The 21,435-nt window shown below is 39.2% G+C and overlaps 2 protein-coding genes and 1 pseudogene across 2 annotated transcripts; 2 read left to right on the forward strand and 1 right to left on the reverse strand.

Annotated features, from left to right (window-relative positions):
• Positions 1-21,435, forward strand: part of LOC103934058 — a 42,811-nt pseudogene that overhangs the window by 18,134 nt on the left and 3,242 nt on the right.
• On the forward strand, positions 4,261-7,144 carry LOC125472680 (ribonucleases P/MRP protein subunit POP1-like). The gene is made up of 4 exons (XM_048574390.1): positions 4,261-4,386; positions 4,478-4,960; positions 5,430-5,538; positions 5,625-7,144. Exons 3-4 carry the CDS (start codon positions 5,503-5,505, stop codon positions 6,213-6,215), a joined length of 627 nt encoding a protein of 208 aa, XP_048430347.1. The 5' UTR covers positions 4,261-4,386; positions 4,478-4,960; positions 5,430-5,502; the 3' UTR covers positions 6,216-7,144.
• On the reverse strand, positions 7,497-8,075 carry LOC125472690 (pentatricopeptide repeat-containing protein At1g02370, mitochondrial-like). Its single transcript, XM_048574408.1, has one exon. The coding sequence runs from the start codon at positions 8,073-8,075 to the stop codon at positions 7,497-7,499; it is 579 nt and encodes a 192-aa protein (XP_048430365.1).

Below are 21,435 nucleotides of genomic sequence, written 5' to 3' on the forward strand. Positions count from 1 at the left end.
GTATTGGTGGAGTTAGTTAAGAGTGTGGTATTTATAAGACAGGTTGGTCACAATTGAAAGGAATGAAAAAAACAATTGAAAGTTTCCCTCCTATCTTTCTCTCTTTGTTTGCTTTGGCTCTTCGATACTTTTCCTTCATTGTTGCTGCACACTACCTATAAATACCTTGTTGACATGGTATCATCGCCGGTCAAGGTTGACGCCGTCGTCTGACGATCTTGCTGATCTCGGTGCTTCCGCTTTTCGTCGCTCTTTCGGTAGTGTTCTCTCGGTTTTCTTCTTGTTACAGTCGGTTGCCCTCTCAAACCCTAACATTTGGGGTTTCTTGGAGACTATTGCCATTCGTCGTTTTGGTTGAAGGTATCAGTTGCGTTTCTTGATTTCTTGCTTCTGTTTAAGAATCTTGGTGTGGATTACAGTGTTGCGAATTGTTGATTGTTGATTTGTCGAAGTTTTTCGGTGAAGTTGTTAATTTCTTGAGGATTGTTCATTTCTTGCTTATGTTTGTGAATCTTGCTGTTGATTGTGGTGTTGATCGTTTATCTCGACTAGTTAATTGCTGATTTGTCAAAGATTGTTGATAGTATTGATTTCTTACGGTTCTTGCAAAAATTGTTCGTTGGTGATTAATCATGGTGACGTTTGCACAGTTAGCTCTTACTCAATCCCCCATTTCCTCCCCTTCACGACATGGTGATCTTGTCCCTGATTCCACTTCTTCCTCTGTGGATACATGTTCACCATCAGTGGCACAGTCTGACATTCATCCTGATGTCACTGTTTCTCAAGTCCCCGAACTACAACCTGTTTCAGTGTCTCAGATTCCTACTCATCCGATGCAAACCAGGTCCAAGTCTGGCATTTTCAAGAAAAAGGTCCTTCTTGCTCAGGTTCATGTGTCTTCTGTCAAAGAACCACAATCTTTCACAGCTGCAGCCAAGTCTATTGAGTGGAGGACTGCCATGGAAGAAGAAATGGCAGCCTTGGTTAAACAGAAAACATGGCAATTGGTTCCCCTTCTACCTAACAAGAATTTGGTTGGTTGTAAATGGATCTACAAGGTCAAAACCAATCCTGATGGTACAGTTGCTCGATACAAGGCCCCGTTGGTGGCCAAAGGTTTTTCCCAAGAAGCAGGTCTTGATTATTATGAAACCTTTAGTCCTGTGGTTAAGCCAACCACAGTGCGGCTCATGTTATCTTTAGCTGCAACTAAAGGATGGAGATTAAAACAGCTTGATGTTAAAAACGCGTTTCTGCATGGTTTTCTTGATGAAGAGGTGTATATGTGTCAGCCCTAAGGATTTATTGATCCGGATCACTCGGAACTTGTGTGCAAATTGGAAAGGTCTCTATATGGCCTTAAACAGGCCCCTCGAGCTTGGAATGAACGTTTTACCAGGTTTCTTCTTACCTTGGGTTTCCAGTCTTCATATGCTGATCCTTCTTTATATGTGAAGCATGATGGACAGTCTGTGGTTGTCTTATTATTGTATGTTGATGATATAATTCTCAGTGGTGATGATGAGACTAAAGTTCAAGCTGTGATCCATCAGTTGACTAGTGAATTTGATATGAAGGATTTAGGACTTCTTCATTATTTCCTCAGTCTTCAAATTGAGTATCAGACTCATGGTTTATTTGTGCATCAATCCAAATATGTTTCTGATTTACTCAAGAAGACCAACATGTTGGATAGCAAGCCTTGTACTACTCCTTTTCATCCAAACCACAAGCTACTCAATCATGGCAGTCCTCCCTTTCTCGATTCAGGCCTTTATCGGAGTATTGTTGGGGCCCTTCAATATTTGACATTTACTCGACCAGATATCACTTATTCAGTCAATCAGGTTTGCCAGTTCATGCACTCTCCTCTCGAGAGTCATTTTGTTGCTGTTAAACGAATTTTACGATATCTCAGAGGTTCCATGTCTCTTGGTTTATGTTTTAAACCTGGTCTGTTGGATATTAAAGCCTACACAGATGCTGATTGGGCGAGTGATCCCAATGACAGAAGGTCCACCACGGGGTTTGTCGTGTTTTTGGGGTGTAATCCTATCTCGTGGAGTTTTAAGAAGCAGCATACTGTTAGTAGATCCTCCACTGAAGCTGAATACCGTGCTATGGCGACCACCACTGCAGAGGTGGTTTGGTTACAGCAGTTACTCCAGGATTTACATCTTCCGTGTCCTGATATTCCTCTTCTTCACTGTGACAACATCTCTGCCATGGCATTGGCTACGAATCCTGTCTTACATTCCAAAGCCAAACATATAGAAATCGATTGTCATTTCATTCGTGAACGTGTTCAGCAAGGCTCCATTATGTTGCAGTTTGTCAATTCTGCAGATCAGCATGCTGATATTTTCACCAAAGGATTGTGCTTTCCTTTGTTTAGTTCTCATTGTACCAATCTTATGCTTGGTAGTACCTCCCATAAGATTGAGGGGGAATGTTAGGATATAAGTGTGTGATATGTGTGTGTGGAGGATATAGCCATGTGTCACAAATGTATTGGTGGAGTTAGTTAAGAGTGTGGTATTTATAATACAGGTTGGTCACAATTGAAAGGAATGAAAAAAACAATTGAAAGTTTCCCTCCTATCTTTCTCTCTTTGTTTGCTTTGGCTCTTCGATACTTTTCCTCCATTGTTGCTGCACACTACCTATAAATACCTTGTTGACAGTATCAAATACGCAGCCGCTTGCTGGGTACCCCTTTTCCCTCCTTTCTTTCTCCACTCTTCTGCTGCAAAATCTCTCCTCATCCCTCTCACCTCTCCCCCTCTCTCTCACCTGTTCTTCTTCTCTCAGTCGTCAGGTACTCTCTGTCTATTTCTGGTCGCTCTCGTTGGCTGATATATAATTTTGTGACGTCTACCTCTAGATAACCAGAACCTGAAACGCAAATCCTTGTTCTTATTTTCCTTCTGTTTCTGTTTTTAAAATAATTATTAGTATGAACTTGTGAGCATATCTGGTGAGTTTCGAAACGCAACTGGTGATTGATGTGAGGACTTTCTTATGTTAAATTCCTGTGGCAGTGCCAAGTAATTGATTTTGTTGCTCACATTGCATTCAGATTTCTATCTTATAGTTTCCTTTGTTTCAATCTTTATATATTTATCGGATACCGCAGTTGCTCATTTAGCTTTGTGTCTTTACATATTGGTTTTCGAAAGTTAAGTTGAAGTTGTTGTATCATTGATGTTAGTTGGACTGAATTTCGTATCTCATGTCTCCTATTGTTTCCAACTTTATATTTAATTGGAATTGGAACCACAGTTGCGATTGCCAAAGCCTTGAAGAATCTTACAAATTGTTTTTGGACAGTTCAGAGTAATAGACTAGTACTGCAAATAGAGACCAATGATGTCCGAAGAGTGAAGAGTCGATTATAATTTTGTGTGGCGGACTTGTATAATATCGTTCTTCATCTGAGGGGTTTAATTGTGTCTAATGGCTACCGATGGTTTCAGACGGCAACAGGCTTCATCAACTCCGCCTCGAAAAATCAATGTCCAAAAGTTTGCAGAATCACGGGGTTCAGAGCTTGAGACACTCCATTCAATTGTATCTAACAGACTGAACAATGACTTCCGGTCTCGGAGAAGCAAGAGAAGAAGAACCACCTCTTACGACAATCAAGTCGCCAAAAAAAGATGTAGAAAGAAGCGAAAACTTGATCAGAGTAATGCTTTGACATTGCCTCCAGAGAAAGATGACAAGAAGAATGTTCCTCGTTGCATTCGTAGGAGAGCTGAGCTTAAAATGAACCTTGAAAAGGGTTTCTGCACATCAGGGGATGGTACAAAGAGGCTTAGAACACATGTTTGGCATGCGAAGCGGTTCACAATGACAAAGCTTTGGGGTTACTACCTTCCCTTGGGTTTGCAGGGCAGGTAAAACGCATTATTAATTTAGCAGTGCTATTCCTTACCTTTCGCTTATTATTTGTTCTATTTCTCGATAAATACTAATTTGTTTGTTATCTACTTTATAAAGTATTTAATTCTTTGATTGAATGATGATTTATGTCAATACTGAAGCTCGTCTACTTCTATGCTTTGTACTTGATTCTCTGATAAGCCAACATTTTTTTTCAAATGTTACTCTCAAGTGGTTTTTGTGCTGCGCTTAGATGTCAAAGTTCGCCTCTAGTCTAGACTTGGTAGATGTCAGAATAGAGAACTCATTACTGTTAGATGATACTAAATGTTCTCGGTAGATTATATACTGTTATTCATATAATGCTTTATTATCTTAGATGGAGGGCAGGGACATCGTGATTAATTGTTTCTCACTTGAGGGTCAACTTGCAAAATTACAATTAGTGGGATCAAAAGCATTTCAACTTCTTCAAAGGACATTAATCCCTGCTACCAGGTGAGTTATGGAGAGGATTGACATTCAGGTGAGTTATCTTTAACCAAGTAATGAGGTTAAAGATGGCTATTTTTGTTGTCTGGCTGAATAGGACTAGAGATAATTCTTGGAAGTTGATGAGACATTCAGCTGCCAAGGTGGATGAGGATTCCCAATCTACAATTCTTCTTAAAAACGAGGACGAAATTCCTTCTCATGCAATTTTGTCCCTTAATGTCAAGGATCCTCGCACATTAACAGAGAAGGGAAACACTGCAGATGCTCAAGATTTAGGTTCAGCTAGTATACTAGGTGATGTACTAGGAACTGAAGACAAAAAGCATGTTATCTTTGGACGATTTTCAGATGAACCTGCAGGTAGTGGCAAGATCAGAGCAAACAATGTTAGCAGTGGAGTAAGCCCTCCAGTGGAAGAGGCTGTTCTTTGCAAGGAATAACATGACCAGAATAGGAATTTCTTCTGCCTCGATGATTCAAGTTCAGGGGAACTAAATACTTCCTCCACTTCACAGGGCTCACGATCCTGCCCGATTATGCTTTTGAAGAATAGCAACGGAAGAGGCTTGCATGTTGGGTAAACTCCTTTTTTTCCTTGTTTATTCTTCCATTTAGTGTTATGTGGATTATGCTAATTGCTGCATATTTTATGTACTTGTATTAATGCTTATATGTGGGTTCAGTGGGCACCTTTCTCCTGAGTTGTATGGTCGTACTGGTTGTAAACTGTTAATGTATTTTGCTTCTCATAAAGATATATATATATATATATATATATATATATATATATATATATATTATAGAGTTCTATGTCTTTTGTATCGGAAACATGAAAGTCGTGGCATAAATGTTCCCACTGACTCTTAGTGCAATAATTGATAACGCGATCTTCGAAGTTCGGAATTTCATGAAAGTACAATGTGACAATCTGTTTTTTTCTGACTCGCCTTAAAATTGCTTCAATGCATCAAACTTTATCATCTGTTCAATTGAGTTTGATATATTTTTAAAGTTACCTTAGATGTCTATCTCTTATTGCCTTACAGATGATCTGTTATACTCCCCGTAAGCAGGGTCAAGGCATTTTGGATTTCTCTTGTCTCTAAGGGGGCTCATGCAATGGGGTTGAGAGAGAAGCGCTGGATTTCATGTGAAGTAAGCATTGAAACTTATTATGTATAAATTATAATATTTAATATCAGTTTATCGAACGTTGCATTTGAGTCCCTTTTATTTTCTAGGTGGGGTTACCATATTTTCCTTCAGATTTTCCCGATTGCGATGCTTATTTATGCCTCAAGGAGACCGAAGCTGCTGCCTCTAATCTTAAAGAGGAACTTCGTCCTCCAGCCATAAGACCTTTGAGGGTTCCCATTTTATCCCCATGGAATAGTATCCGAGTTGCTGTAAATGAAGAATCTAATACAGTTGGAGATGCTGAAAGTTTTAGGCAGCAACATGGCATCAGAAGCAATTCATCATCTAATTCAGACGCTGGAAATTCTGATGCTACATTAGCCGCCTGTCATGGAAATTCATTTGATGGTTTTATAGCATGGATGAGTTTTTCGCTGACAAATTTCTTGAGTGAAATTCAAGGCTGTCATTTACGTCTGTATCCTTATGTCGCTGATAAGGAGACAAGTTTCACGAAGTTTATGAGGGATGAAATCAAGCTTGGTCCAGGCCAAGATCAGTTTACTAGATTTAAGAACAGTCATAAACTATTTTTTGTTAGAGTATTACTCCATGCTTACAAGGAAGGTTTTCTTGAAGAGGGAGCTGTAATTTGTGCATCTCGGCTGACGGACATATCACTGTGGACCAGGTAGTCATTTTTTATTTGATATCCTATAAGCTTATGGTTTATATGATATCCAATAAGCTTATGATTGTATTACAACGGTGGTGCTTGAAATTTTCTCGTCTTTTATATACTAGTAGAGGAGATAATGTGACCTATTTACATTACGCCTCTTATTCAGAACCTGCATTAATGAAAACTTTCTGAGATTTAATGTAACCGTTGAAAATTTTAATCATGGGAGTGACTTGAAATTTTGCGGCTATTTTTGAAAGACTTTATAAGTATTTCAGAGCACCATTCATGCTGCAGACCAATAATTGTGAAAAATAAGCTTCATGTCTGTGTCTTGCAGGTCAAAGAGTTTTGATGGGGGACTTCAATTGCCTCAATCTGCTGTGGCTTCGTACTTCGCAGAGCAATCTTCTGGTAAGTGGGAACTCCAAATGCCAGAGGACCCTGTTCTTAGAGAAACTTATCGTTCGCCAATAGGCTTCGTCACCACTCATTTTGTTAGATGGAGGTTAGTTCACAGCCTCTTGCCACTTTACAACGACCATCTTTTCTTTCTATTTTGCTATGCATTCATGATTTTCCATGTGCTAAATTGCATTTTATTTTATATGCAGTAAGAAGCCAGTAGCACAAGCTTTTTGCGAGGCAGTTGTACTCGCTCATCTCAGAGAGGAATAATGGGATTTGGTGCCAGCTAAGCGAAGACGAAAGGAAATATATGCTCTAGTCAGGAATTTGAGATTTTCAGCTTATAGACTTGCTCTTGTCACCATTGTTCTGGAGCATCAGGAAGAAGATGTCGATTTCTTGTGAGCAGCCGCAGAGTATGTGGTTGGCTTGCGTAGCATCACGAAACAATGTTGTTCGAAATTTACTTTTTACTCAACCAAATAGTTCTAGGAAGCTTCGTGTTTTTCGTGTCTCGGCAACATCACAGTCATTAGTCACATAATACATATAACATTTCATCCTTACAAACACTTAAACATTAGTTAGCGGTTTTTTGATTTCGAAGTAGCGGTAGTTGGTGATATTCTTGTGATCGTTGCCACTAATCTATGTGGTAAACTAAACATAGATTTATGTAAAGAAGATCATGAACCTGTTCCCCAATTCTCTGAAAAAAATGACCTACCTGCACAATGCCCGTTACTATGAACAAAAAAAAAAATCTAATCAACTAAGTTTCGTGAAGTTCTACCATTACTCTTATCTCCCCCGAAGCTTACCAAATGCGTGTCACACAATCACGCAGGCAAGATTATATTCGGACAATGATATAAAGAATGTGTGATTAAAAACGTAGGTTCCAATGCTCAGAGTCAATGAAAAGCATGTGCATTGAAGTGCAATACTCCATGCTTACAAAATGAAGGACTTCATCTGCCTTGTCAAAAAGCTCCGCCTTTACATAGATGTCAGCCAGATTACGATAGGCTGACCAACTGCCTTTTTTTCCATTGTGTGTTTTCATTTCGTCCAGGACTCTTCCTACTGCTTCAAAATCTTCTAAAGCGGCGAAGCTCTGCATCCATGTTTTATTAGTACGTTTGTCCCGAGGGATGTTTCTCTTCTTCATTTCTTGCACTAAAGGATCCACTCTCTCTGGGTTCTGCTTTCTCATATGCAGAGACATGAGACTGTTAAAGATAAAAGTAGACGACGCACATACCAACTCATCCCTCGTTGCAAAAAGCGCCAGTGCCTTTTCTTCAATCAGTTCCTTGCAGTAACAGTGCATAAGTGCACTGTAAGTGAATAGGTTCTTTGACGATTCCGGTAGGCCGCTGACATAATCCTCAGCGGCTTCTATCCCTTTGACTTTGGACGTAAGATCCACGCGTACGGCATAGTGTGATTTCGAGTACTCCATTTTCCTAAAATCCATGTAGTTCACTCTAATTTTCACTTTTATTCTTGTATCTTCATTTTTGTAGTTTAATCGTGTTATTACCGATACCTGACTAAACATGATAATACGATCAAACTACAAAAATAACTATAAAGAATATTAGAGGAGACCATGAGGGAGAGTGGCTAATAAAATTCTCGATTCCTTACCAGCAAATCACAAATTGAACCATATATTGACGTAATGTGAAGTAACTTGTTAAGAAAACTTATCAACCTATGTCGAATTGTGACATGTTTGTAACAAGGCCAGCAATACTACGTATGGAGAATTTTTTTAGTTTTGACATTGTCATTGTCGCATGTAGTTATTAATCCATGTGCTACATTAGTCGACCAATGCTGCTTAACTCCTTACATACAAATCAAAAACTGAAACTTATAGTAACGTGAAATAACTTGTATAAAAACAGAAACAATTATGTAGAAATGTCAAACTGTGACTTGTCTACAAGGAGGGAATACTATACAAATTGAGGATATTTTGATGTCGGTGCTAACATCGTCACCTGTAGTTATTAATCACGTGTTGTACTATGGATGATTCGCATAGTTGATATGTCAGTTGCGATTCGCCCACCTAAAAATTATTCACTTAGATGTAAGGAGCCATGTGTGTTTGTTAATTGGGTAGATGATGGGCATAAGTGAGTGTTATGTAGGTGCTTTGTGCTCAATTGGCAGGTAAGAATATTGAGATCCTTATTTTCACCATTGCTGCTAGACCTTTATAGGTTGCTGATAGCACCTTTACAAGTTGGAAAAGTAGGTGCCATGGCCCATCATGGTTGCAAGGGTAACCTGCAATTACTTCAATGGCTCATGGGTCCTTACACAGTAAATTCTGTCGACTTACCAGACGGGACCTCATGGAGTAGTGGGGTGAGCGAGTTCAGTCCGCCATTCTTCGTCTACATTTTCATTTTCAAGGTCAGGTTCATGGTCGCGATAAACATAATGAATGGGAGGGTTCACCATTGATGCAGGTGTTTGTAGAGAAATGCAAGTACTTGGAAGAAAGCAAATGCGTCGGTATATGTCTGAATACTTGCAGGCTTTCTTCAAAAGATTACATGGGCGTTGCTTTTGCGATGGAGCCAAACTTCGTCGATCATAGCCGTCAGGTAATACCCCAAGACCTCTACAGCTCTACTCATTTCCACATATTGATTGTCCTACAATTGACTCTCTCAATTGAACTCGAACACGACAATTTAAATTCGGGGTTCTCCCTCCGCTTCTTGAAGCTGATGCCACTCCTTAAGGAACCATGTCTGGAGATCTGCCCTAACTCCTTTCGACCAAGAGAAAAAACATTAACGTAGACAAATGTCCGAAGGCATGAAGGACTCTAGCATTGGTTTGCTACTGGAGATATCGTAAAACTAGATATGTATGAATGGATCGGGAATGAATTATAAACTTCTGGGCATACATCGAGTACCGTTTGATCTGCAACAAGCATGAAAAAGAATTGAGGCATGACTAATCTTACACGGAGTTTAATCGAAGCCATTTTATTTGAAATCAAGATTTTGGCAAACAAAAGAAGCCATTTTATTGATTATTTGAAATCAATATACAAGAAGTAAAAGGTGGGGGCCATGCATGGTATCATAGGGAGAGAAACAGGACCTCGGGGGCCATGCATGGTATCATAAGGAGAGAAACAGGACCTCGGAAAATCGAAAAAAATGGGATAAACACCGAACTGAAATCTAAAAAATCGTGCCGATTAAAACCCAACCAAACTAAACTGTATAAGATATAATTTGATTATTTTTTATTTATTTATATTGGGTATTTATTTTTCAAGTCTAATTCTAAGTTAACTATTAGTCTAATTTCAATCCAATGTTAGGTAGACCCAACTTTAGGTCCAAATATGTTGAAGGCCTTGTTCTCTAGATATTCTTTTTCATTTTCTCTCCAATCTCTCCAACGGGACAAACCCGTAGTCTAAGAAAAAAAGGTGAGGTAAAGCAATGTTGATACTTGATATCTTAAAGATGAGCATAAGCATACACAAGGGTTCGACCAACTTAGAGTAGATGTCTCATCAAAACCTCATTAGGTTAGCAAAAAACCAATGAAAAAAATGCAGAATAAGATTACATTAGGGCGTAGTTAGTTTTCATGTTTCTAGCCCCAACTTGAGGAAACTTCAAGTTCTAGGGTTTTGTAATCCCATTTCCAAATTCTTATTAATTTCACACACATCATTCATATCAAGCAATTCGAACATAGTTGAATCATAAAGACTAGGTTTTAGGGTTACTTGGCTGGTGTGACAAAACTCTGGTTTCAAATGACTTTTTTCAAATCCATATTTCAATCTTTAAGACGCTGCATTTCAATAAACATAAACACAAGAGGAGAAATTGAATCAATTAACAACTAGATCACTTCAATAAAAAGTAATGGTTTAATCGAAATAAGAATGATATGAAACTAATACTTTCCCTTAATTGCAAATGGCGAAACTCCAAAATAATTCTTCTTTAGAACTTCAAGTGAAGCATTGAAAGCAATTTGTGCTAATACCTTGTTCAAAAACTAACTATTTACAACATTATATTCCTTTTATTAAATGTGAAAACTGCACACTTACCTATATGAACATGTATTTTACCGTATGATTGACAAGTGTATACAAATCAATTTTTTCTAAATACATATATAAGTGTATTATACATGTATTATAAGCGAATTTAGTAAAAAAGAAAAAGTGTGTAGAACAGTTGGCCTGTTTTGCAAATACTGCAAAGTTGGATAAAATAACAAGAAGTAGAAAAATGAAAAACATACGACGAAAGGGTATATTGGGGGTTCAGTCCTCTTCCCTCCCTCTCCATTTCCAATCTCCGCAGACAGCACAACCTCTTTCTCCCTGCTGCCCTTCTCTTACCGGGTAACCTTAACCCTACCTTCCACCCCTTATAATAAATATACGTATGCATATTTCGATATAGCTCAGTTTGTGTCTCTGAAGCTAGCGACTTCACTTATCTGAAAACTTGAGGAAGTTCACTTTTTCCCCCCTTTAATTTGTGTTTTTCGACTGTTAATTTCTGAGAATTTATGAAAACAGACGAAATCAGTTAAATTGTTAGCTAAATTTTGAACTGGGAAGGAAATGTATTGCATGAATTAAATTGTTTCTACTTTTTTGTTTGTTTGTTTTCTTGTTATCAGATATGAAGTTTTTGACTTTCTTTGGTACTTCTTAGAGTAAAAAATACCTCTGTTACTATTATTATTGTGCAACTTTACGAAGCCAGCTGCAAAATCCGTCATTTTTGTTCATTTTTTCGATTGGAAAAACCTTTTATTCAACTAATAGTTAAGGGTTAGGTGTGACTATTGGGAATTTGTTTAAAATTCAAACTAGGACAGTGATTTTTTTTTAATTTAGATATGAAAATGACGGTGATAAGCACTTAAGCACTAAAGCACTTCATATGAAAATGACGGTAATAAGCACTTAAGCACATGTTGAAGTTGGGAAGGTCTATTCAACATGACTTGTGCATAGGATTTGAACAGCAAATTTGTAGAAGTTTGAACATGTCGTCTTACTTCAGTTTAGCTTAATTTAGAAGACAAGGCATAAGTAGTAATTTATTATAAAGTAGGACTATCAAGGTTAACGTCTGGATTTTGTAAGGAGATGAATTTAAAAGAAGATGAATTTAAAAGAATACAATCTTTAGGACCAACTGATGAAAAGGATCAGAGAAAAGGTTGTCGAATACACCCTTGATCATGCATCTGTGATGCTGTAAGAGCTCTAATACTATCGTTGTAACATGGAGAAAGGAACAGTCCATAGATATCGAAGTTGTCGTAGAAGTGCTGTTATAGCACTGGAGGGCTTTGGTGCATTTTTGTTTTGTCTGAGTGTACATTGTTATTATTGTTATTGTTGTTTTTGGTGTTGTGGGTGGAACCGTGGAAGCGAGGGAGTGGTGGCTTACAGTGTGATTCTGTCAGTCGTATTTCTTTATGTTTGTTTGATTTTGGTTTGTGGTTTAAAATGTCGATGTTTAAGGTGCAAAACGAGGAGGGAATCATCACTGAGCTCTACATCCTGGGAAAATGGTATGTAATCGACTCTAATCGGCAATTTTTTTGTATGATTGTTTTTGGGATTAATTTGTAGTTTTTTGTGGATACGGTTTGGAGACGAACTAATGATCACCAAGAAGATGTGATAACGGATGGAGGGAATGAAGTATTGTTTGATGACCAAATCACGAAGCGGAGAACAACAGGGAGTGATTCTGATTCTCATGCCCTGCCACATGCTCAAACACATCAGAGTAATTGAGATCTAATTGTACAATATTTATGATTTAGGAATGGAAACACATTCGAAATTAGGAATATCATAACATTGTCTTACGAAAATTCCAAATGGAAAGCAGTCCATACCTTCATTAGAAGGGAAACTGAAAGTATATAAATTATGAAGCGCAGAACTTCAAAAATGAGGGGCAAAACTTTTGTGTATGCTAAAGATAGCATAAACCTCAGTTTTAAATATGACAACATGATAATGCATTTCAGTGCATATAAATGTAGTTCCACAAATTAGGTTCCATCTGAATGCAATTGGTTTCTCTGCTAGATTGCCATGGATGAAGTATGATGTTTTATTTACCGCATCTAATGATCTTACTTATGGTTCGCAGGAAGAAGTTATCAAGTTAAATGAACAATTTAGCCATTTGAAAAGTTTGGTAAGCTCTTATGCCTTGGTTTATGTTCAAGCTTGAGCTTCTTAGTTGGACGTTAATCACTATATTTTCATTCATTTATTTGGGATGTGGTGGCACTGTTGATGCCATTGCTATCAATCCCAGGATTTTTCGTTTATAACACTTAGATTTATTTTAATCTATTAGTTTATAAAGTTTCTATGTAAAGAAGTGTTTGTGGTTTCAGACAGCCAGTGGGGGAACCGTCTTTACCAAATAAAAGAATCCAATTTTGTATTTTCAACGTCTTAATCCTTTTCCTTTGTTAACTCTTGGTTTTGATTTTTTACCGAACTATATATTGCATCTTTATCATGGGTAGATTTTTAAATACAATATTGGTGACACAATACCATCTACAAATGAATGGTTTCTTATAGCATGCATATCCATATATTGCCACTTCATTGGTTCTTAGGTACTAGACCAGGAAGGATTAATAGGGATTCAATTCGTCCTAGAATTGGATTTTGTTTTCCACTTCATTGCATTTGAATATTAAGCTTTGTCCATAATTCGCTAAAAAACATTGTCTATTATGTTTGTCAACAATTGCAGTTGGAGGAAACTACCGAATAAAATGGTAGTCAATGACTCAATGATGTTCTTTGTTATTCTATTTTCATATAAACAATACAAATTCTTTATTTCTCATATTCTGTAAATTTTTTAGTTTAATGAAATGTAACTAATTTGTTCAACATCCTAATGTATATAACATTTTGAATTTTAGGTAATTAATGTGACATGGTGATCATATTCGATTTGTGTTTGTTATGAGACAGTGGCGCTTTCTATACGTTTATATCCGCAACACCAGCTCAAAAACAATCCTCGACCCTTCATCCTCGCAGCTCGACTGAGTTTGAACGAAAAAGCTCCTCCAGGAATCAATTTTCTCCCCCTCTTCCTTGCTGCTCAACAAAGGAAGGTTAGTTTGTGACTGAGAAACTTGAATAAAACTGTAATTTTGTATTACTAAAGCATCTGCATTGTTTTTTCGGTCAAGCATGTTGGTTATTTGTTCACAGAAATGCACCTTTTACCAAGTATTCTATGTTGCTGCACGGGGATCATATATGCTACCAACCTAAACTAAACTAATATAAACTGAGATAACGCATTTTCTGACTTTGGTAAATTGTCACATCATCCTAGGACATAGTTTTTGGTGCCAAAAATCGTGGGTTGCAGAGCTACAACGAGGGAGATGGGCATGGATTGGCGGGGAGGGGAAGGGAGAGGGAGGAGTGAGGCTTGCGAAAAGGGTGGTTGGATTGATTTTTCCTCCTCGAATCAAGGGTTGGTGTCGGGATTGAGGGGTGGGTCGAAAGTGGGTATGGTTGTGAGGGATGGCAGAGACAGAGGTCATGGAGTTGGGCGTGGGAATTCCACAAACCAAGGGCTGCTGTCAGTGGGTGTTAATATCAGCAATAAGCATTACTGGGATGTGAGTTCTCTCAACCTTTTGATTAATATTTTATATTTTGGCTTTTTATATAAGCTATGTAAATGTTTAATTTCCGTTTGAAAACTTGGGGAATTCTTTTGTGAATGTTTTTGTTCTATTTTGTTGTGATTTTGTGAATGATTTTTTATGTCGTTTTAGTATATAATATGGTTTGGTTAGTTCACCCAAGAAAAAAGAATGTGGATGTTGTCTCTGGAATCCTATCGTCATCTTCCTCGCATGCAACGCTCTGGCCCTTTCAGTTGAAACCAAAACGTGTTTCAGGTGCCTAACACAACCTCTCACTACTCACTCACATCATTTGGTTTTTGTTCTGATGAATTTGTATGCTTTCTGGATTCTTTATGGCAGTTTTGGACCTTTTCTTTTCTGAATGTGTGCTTCTCTGAGTTTTTTATGGCAGCTCTGAGGAAGAGCAAGAAAAAGGAAGAACCAGTATTAGAAGATCTTCCCAAAGAGTACCACTACGATGATGTGAGTGCCTTTATCCTTTAACTTGGCCAAATGGGTGCTCAAATTTCATGTTTTTCTGTGATTATGTAAGTAAATCTTTGTATTTTGTTTTTGGGTTTTGCCAAATTCAATGGTGGTATTTTTGGGGTTGGTATTGATTTTCAGTTAACAATGACTTTGGGGAAATTGATTGAGTCTGCATTCAATGTAACTTTTCATGCAGTTACATACTGATGAAATAGAATTCAATTTTTTCATTCCCTTGTTTTTTTAAATGCAGTTGCATTTATATGATGATTTACAGCATATATTCATCTTTTAGTTTCTAATTCTTCATGCAGTCTAAGCCATGAAGGATTTGAGCAACCCACAATTGATAATGTGCTGCGGCACCAACAGTTTTGGACAAGGAACAAGTAAGTACCATTTTGCTTCATTGTTCCAAAGTATTATGTAGAGATTGCTTTAATATCTTGGCTTCTTGGCTGTATGTGGGGTGTCCGAGATAGGATATAGGAGATTTGGTTTAGGGTTTGCAGAGAGAGAGATAAAAATTCTTCTGAAAATTTATGGTAACTGTTGAAATCCTTGTATTAATTGTTCATCCACTCCATGATTTGATGCTCCACATGCAGTGCAGATTCTTAGTGGGCAAGCATGGGTATATGTACCTGCCATCATTACAACTATAGTCATCATTGCCATAAAGGGAGGACATTAACTTCTGGAAAGGAAGGTTGCATGTGGTTGCTGTGTTGTTGCACCTGGACAGCAGGGAGAACATTTTAATATTGCTGCATGTGTGCTTTTGCTGCATGTGGCATCGGTGTAAAGCTTTCTCCTCATGTAGTATAGGTGTAAAGTTTTGATCTTATTATGTATAAGTATGCCTTCTCATAAGGCTTTCAATGTATTGTAAAATGTATGATAGTTCAAATCAGTTGGAAATCGATTCTTTCTACATACATACACTTTGCCATTTTTACATGGTATCAGAGCACCTTCCTGGTGCCTGAAACGCTTCCGCTCGATCTTGTTGTTCATCATGAGTGACGAAGAAACTCCTAAACACAAACCACAACTCACAACAACAATGGACATCACTGATCCATTCTACATTCATCACTCGGATCACCCGAGTCTACACCTTGTTTCCAAACCATTGGATGGTGACAATTATTCCACATGGAGTCGTGCGATGACAATCAGCCTCAGCGCCAAGAACAAGCTCGGTTTTGTGGATGGTTCGATAGAAGCCCCGCCAAAAACCGACGCCAAATATTCCCTTTGGAAACGGTGCAATGATATGGTCCTCTCATGGGTCGTTAGTTCTGTTAGTAATGATTTGATGAGCAGCGTCCTATACACGGATTCACCCTCTGAGATATGGGAGGATTTGAAGGAACGTTTCTCACAAGGAAACGTTTCTCACATTTTTCAAATTAAAAGAGAGATCATTGAACATCGACAGCGTCAACAATCCATATCGGCATACTATACCAGACTCAAAGGACTTTGGGATGAACTGGCGTCCTACAATACCATTCCAGCCTGCACATGTGGAACGATGAAAGCGATCAATGAAAGAGAACAACAGGAACAGGTTATTCAATTTCTCATGGGATTGAATGACTTTTATTCGGCTGTTCGTGGACAAATCCTCTTAATGCAGCCACTACCAAACATTCGTAAGGTATATTCTTTGACTTTACAAGAAGAAAAACAAAGAGAGGTGGCAGAAGGTGGTGAAAGTAACACTACACATACCATGCACGTATCCAAGACCACCTGGAATAAGCAGCCTCGCAAGCCGAACAATGGTGGCAAGGCAAACACTGGTAAGGATTTTCATTGTACTTACTGCGATGGAACTACTCATACAGTTGATTACTGTTTCTACCTTCACGGATTCCCTCCTGGCCACAAGTTTCACGGGAAGGACATAAAGCCTCCCAACAAAACCAGGCGCGCAGCAGCCAATAATGCCCACAAAGAAGAGGCCAAGTCGAGCACTTCCAAAGAACCTGTTGGTTTGAAATTCATAGTGGATGAGATCAACCAAATCAAGGCTATTCTTCGTGGTGATGGTAAAAATTAGATTTTTGCAAATGCAGCAGGTATACCTAATACACGATGCTATTCTTTTTCCACAAACAGTCCAGATTCTTGGATTATTGACAGTGGGGCTACAGATCACATTTCTTCTTCTTTTAATTTACACGACAAAAGGAGACCACATTCTTCCTCTGTCAATCTGCCAAATGGGTCACAAGCACCAATTTCTTGTCTTGGTTCAATCAAACTCACTCCAAATTTAAACCTAAAAGATGTCCTTTGTGTCCCTGGTTTTCGAGTTAACTTGATGTCAGTTAGCAAAGTTACTCGGGGATTAAATTGTTTGATCATTTTCTTCCCTACTTTTTGTCTCTTACAGGATTTGGCAACAAAGAAGATGATTGGATTGGGGAAGGAGCGTGATGGCCTGTATTACCTAGTCCCAGTCACAGAAGACTTCGTCTTTCGACAGAATAAGCCTGGGGTCGTTGCTGCTTCTGCATCCGCATCATCCAATGTCTGGCACCAACTCCTTGGACACCTTTCCACTGGTCCAGCCCGTGTCTTATCTAGTTCCATTCCTGATATTTCTTTTAATTTTGATTCTCATTGTGATGTCTGTCCAGTAGCCAAACAAACAAGGTTACCTTTTCCCTTAAGTTCTACTTCTAGTCTACAACCTTTCGAGTTAATACATTGTGATATTTGGGGTCCGCATCGTTTGCCATCTTCATCAGGTGCTAAATACTTCTTAACCATAGTTGACGATTACTCTCGATTTACTTGGCTCTTTCTCATGAATTTAAAATCTGAAACACAAGAGAAAATCAAACTGTTTTTTGCTTATGTCAACGCTCAATTTCAGCGTCAAGTTAAACAAGTACACACTGATAATGGCGCAGAATTCATATCCATGCGTTCATTTTTTGCCAACTCAGGCGCTGTTTTTCAACATACTTGCCCACACACACCTCAACAAAATGGGGTGGTGGAGCGTAAACATCGACACCTCCTTAATGTAGGTCGCGCACTTCGTTTTCAAGCAAACCTTCCCCTCAAATTTTGGGGAGAAAGTCTTCTCACTGCCACTTATCTTATCAATCACACACCCACCATCGTTTTATCAAAAAAAACACCTTATGAAATGCTCTACACACGCCCCCCCACTTATATGCACTTACGGGTTTTTGGGTGCCTTTGCTATGCTACACACACCTCCCCTAAACACAAGTTTGATGCTAGGGCTCACAAGTGTCTCTTTGTTGGTTACCCTTGTGGACAAAAGGGGTATCGTCTCTACAATCTTCACACTCATCAATTTTTTACTAGTCGTGATGTGGTTTTTCATGAACACATCTTCCCTTTTGCTCATCATCCTCCCGACACCCAACCTGATAAAGTTGTGCCCGTCATTCCTCTTCCCCTCACCGATACCATATCAGATTCTTCCACCTTTCCACAAGAACCCTCATCTCCCATCATCTCTAGTCCGTACACTTCTCCTCTTTCACCTTCCGTAACTGTCGTCCCTTTCTCACTATCACCTGTGTCGCCCCCATCTTCTCTTCCTTCTCCCCGTCCTGTCAGCTTTATCCCACCACCTGCCCTTGGTCGTGGCCTCCGCCCCAAGCAACCTTCTGTCTTATTAAAGGATTATGACTGTTCACAGGTCACCACGGCGCCTTCCACGTCCACTTCTTCTTCGCGGTCAGGTACTCGCTATCCCCTCTCTCATTATCTCTCTCCTTCGCATTTATCACCATCTCATCAAGTGTTTATCAATAATATCACTCGTAGCATCGAACCTACTTCTTTTGCTCAGGCCAACCTTGATCCTAATTGGCAAGCTGCCATGCAGTCTGAACTTTCTGCACTTGAACAGAACCATACCTGGACACTCACTTCCCTGCCTCCTGGAAAACGTGTTATCGGCAGCAAGTGGGTTTACAAGATCAAACATCGCTCTGATGGCTCCATTGAGCGCTATAAAGCGCGTTTGGTTGCTAAAGGTTACACGCAAATTGAAGGCCTGGACTATTCTGAAACATTTGCACCTGTGGCCAAACTTACCACTGTTCGTTGTTTATTGGCCGTGGCTGCTTAACGCCACTGGCCTCTCCATCAGCTCGATGTCCAGAATGCTTTTCTCCATGGTGATTTGGACGAAGAAGTTTTCATGTCTCCACCTCCTGGACTTCGTCGACAGGGGGAGAACTTGGTTTGTCGACTCCATAAATCCCTCTATGGCTTGAAGCAGGCTTCCCGTCAATGGTTTTCAAAGTTTTCTCAAGCTATTCAACTCATGGGATTCAAACAATCAACTGCAGACTATTCATTGTTCACCTGCACTACTGCGCATTCCATTACAGTGGTTCTTATCTATGTTGATGACATGATCATTACAGGGAACAACCATGAGGCCATTCAACGTTTAAAACAATTTCTTCATCATCAGTTTCGTATTAAGGACCTCGGACCTCTCAAATATTTTCTTGGGATTGAAGTGGCTCGTTCACAGCAAGGCATTTCTATTTCACAAAGGAAATATGTTTTGGACATACTGGACGATGTTGGACTATTAGGGGCATGTCCAGTGGATTTTCCCATGGAACAAGACTTGAAGTTAAGGCCAACGGATGGTGAATTATTAAAGGATCCAACCAGATATAGAAGGATCGTGGGACGACTCATTTACCTCACCATAACGAGGCCAGATATCACATTTTCTGTCCAAAATCTTAGCCAGTTCATGAACCAACCACGCAAGCCTCATCTTGAAGCTGCTATGCGAGTCTTGAAATACCTCAAAGGGACTCCAGGACAAGGTCTATTTTTTCCATCTACAGATGCTTTACAATTGAGTGGTTACTGTGACACTTCATGGGCATCATGTCTAACGACTAGAAGGTCTGTGACAGGTTATTGTGTGTTTTTGGGGAAATCACTTATCTCCTGGAAGACTAAAAAACAACATACGGTTTCACGATCGTCTGCAGAGGCAGAATATAGATCAATGGCTGCAATCACTTGTGAACTTACGTGTTACAAGATTTACAGGTCTCCCATGCAGCTCCAGCTCATGTTTACTGTGACAATAAGGCAGCGCTACACATTGCAGCTAATCCAGTTTTCCACGAGCGAACTAAACATATCGAATTAGATTGTCACTTGGTCCGAGAAAAGTTACATTCAGGAATGATTGCAACAAGGTTCACACCTTCAAAACATCAGTTGGCCGACATATTTACAAAAGCACTAGGAAAGGCATCGTTTCATTCTCTTCTCAGCAAGTTGGGCATTCAAAACATTCATGCTCCAACTTGAGGGGGAGTGTTGAAATCCTTGTATTAATTGTTCATCCACTCCATGATTTGATGCTCCACATGCAGTGCAGATTCTTAGTGGGCAAGCATGGGTATATGTACCTGCCATCATTACAACTATAGTCATCATTGCCATAAAGGGAGGACATTAACTTCTGGAAAGGAAGGTTGCATGTGGTTGCTGTGCTGTTGCACCTGGACAGCAGGGAGAACATTTTAATATTGCTGCATGTGGCATCGGTGTAAAGCTTTCTTCTCATGTAGTATAGGTGTAAAGTTTTGATCTTATTATGTATAAGTATGCCTTCTCATAAGGCTTTCAATGTATTGTAAAATGTATGATAGTTCAAATCAGTTGGAAATCGATTCTTTCTACATACATACACTTCGCCATTTTTACAGTAACCATTGAAAAGCAGTGTGATTTGTTCTTGGCCATCATATTTCAAATCAAAATTGGTTCTGTCATGAATAATTCTAATGATCAGTTCTTTTATTATTATTTTTTTTATGGTAACCATTAAAAAGCAGTGTCACTTGAAAATTATAGTCCTTATCAGTTTGAGGTGTGCTTTTTATTATTTTTATTATTATTTTTTTATCAGAGATTAGACTTATGTTTATGATAAACAACATTTGGGATTCCCAGCCGGCTTACATCAAAGTCCCAAATGTTGTTTACCATCAGCTAAAGTTCTATCTTTTACCATAATCCCACCTCATTCCACATGATATATTAATACTGTCACAGTAATTTCGAGAGTTGAACTGAGAAATTCTCAGATTCATACTATGACGGGTACATCCACATTTGATGAGATACCTTGGGTGTTCAAATGACGGAAATATTCAGCTAGGGTTGGGACACGCGGCTAGAATTAAAGGGTTGCAGGGCACTTTTGTCATCTTAATTTTGGGTTGGGATTAATGGTGAGGGCAGACAGAGAGGGACAGCGGCCATGCCGCTTAGAGCATCCCCACCGTAGCAAATTGCTCGGGGGACTGTCTCCAGAACAAAGGCCCGAGGGCCGGTGGATGGCCTCCAGCGTGAGGCAGGCCGGGGGATGGGGGAGGCCCGAGGGCCAGGCCTTGAGCCCGAGGTGGGGATGACGCCATGCTGACGCCAGGGTGGCGTCAGCGTATTATTTAATTTTTTTTGTGTCAGGCGCATGCACCCCACCCGCGCGTGGGGGCGCGTCCTGACACAATAATCAGAAAAAAAAAAGTTTTGTCTATTACCGTTGGGAAGCCACGTGGCTT

Source organism: the organism of the source record quoted next, unplaced genomic scaffold (assembly GCF_019419815.1).
Source record: "Pyrus x bretschneideri cultivar Hongxiangsu unplaced genomic scaffold, Pyrus_bretschneideri_v1 Contig71, whole genome shotgun sequence".
NCBI lineage: Eukaryota > Viridiplantae > Streptophyta > Magnoliopsida > Rosales > Rosaceae > Pyrus > Pyrus x bretschneideri.

Bases quoted from the DNA above. Each gene is read 5' to 3' on its own strand.
- LOC125472680 (XM_048574390.1), top strand. From the start codon at position 5,503: ATGGGGTTGAGAGAGAAGCGCTGGATTTCATGTGAA. The intron at 5,539-5,624 runs GTAAGCATTGAA...TTTATTTTCTAG, and splicing joins AGCGCTGGATTTCATGTGAA to GTGGGGTTACCATATTTTCC.
- LOC125472690 (XM_048574408.1), bottom strand. From the start codon at position 8,075: ATGGAGTACTCGAAATCACACTATGCCGTACGCGTGGATCTTACGTCC.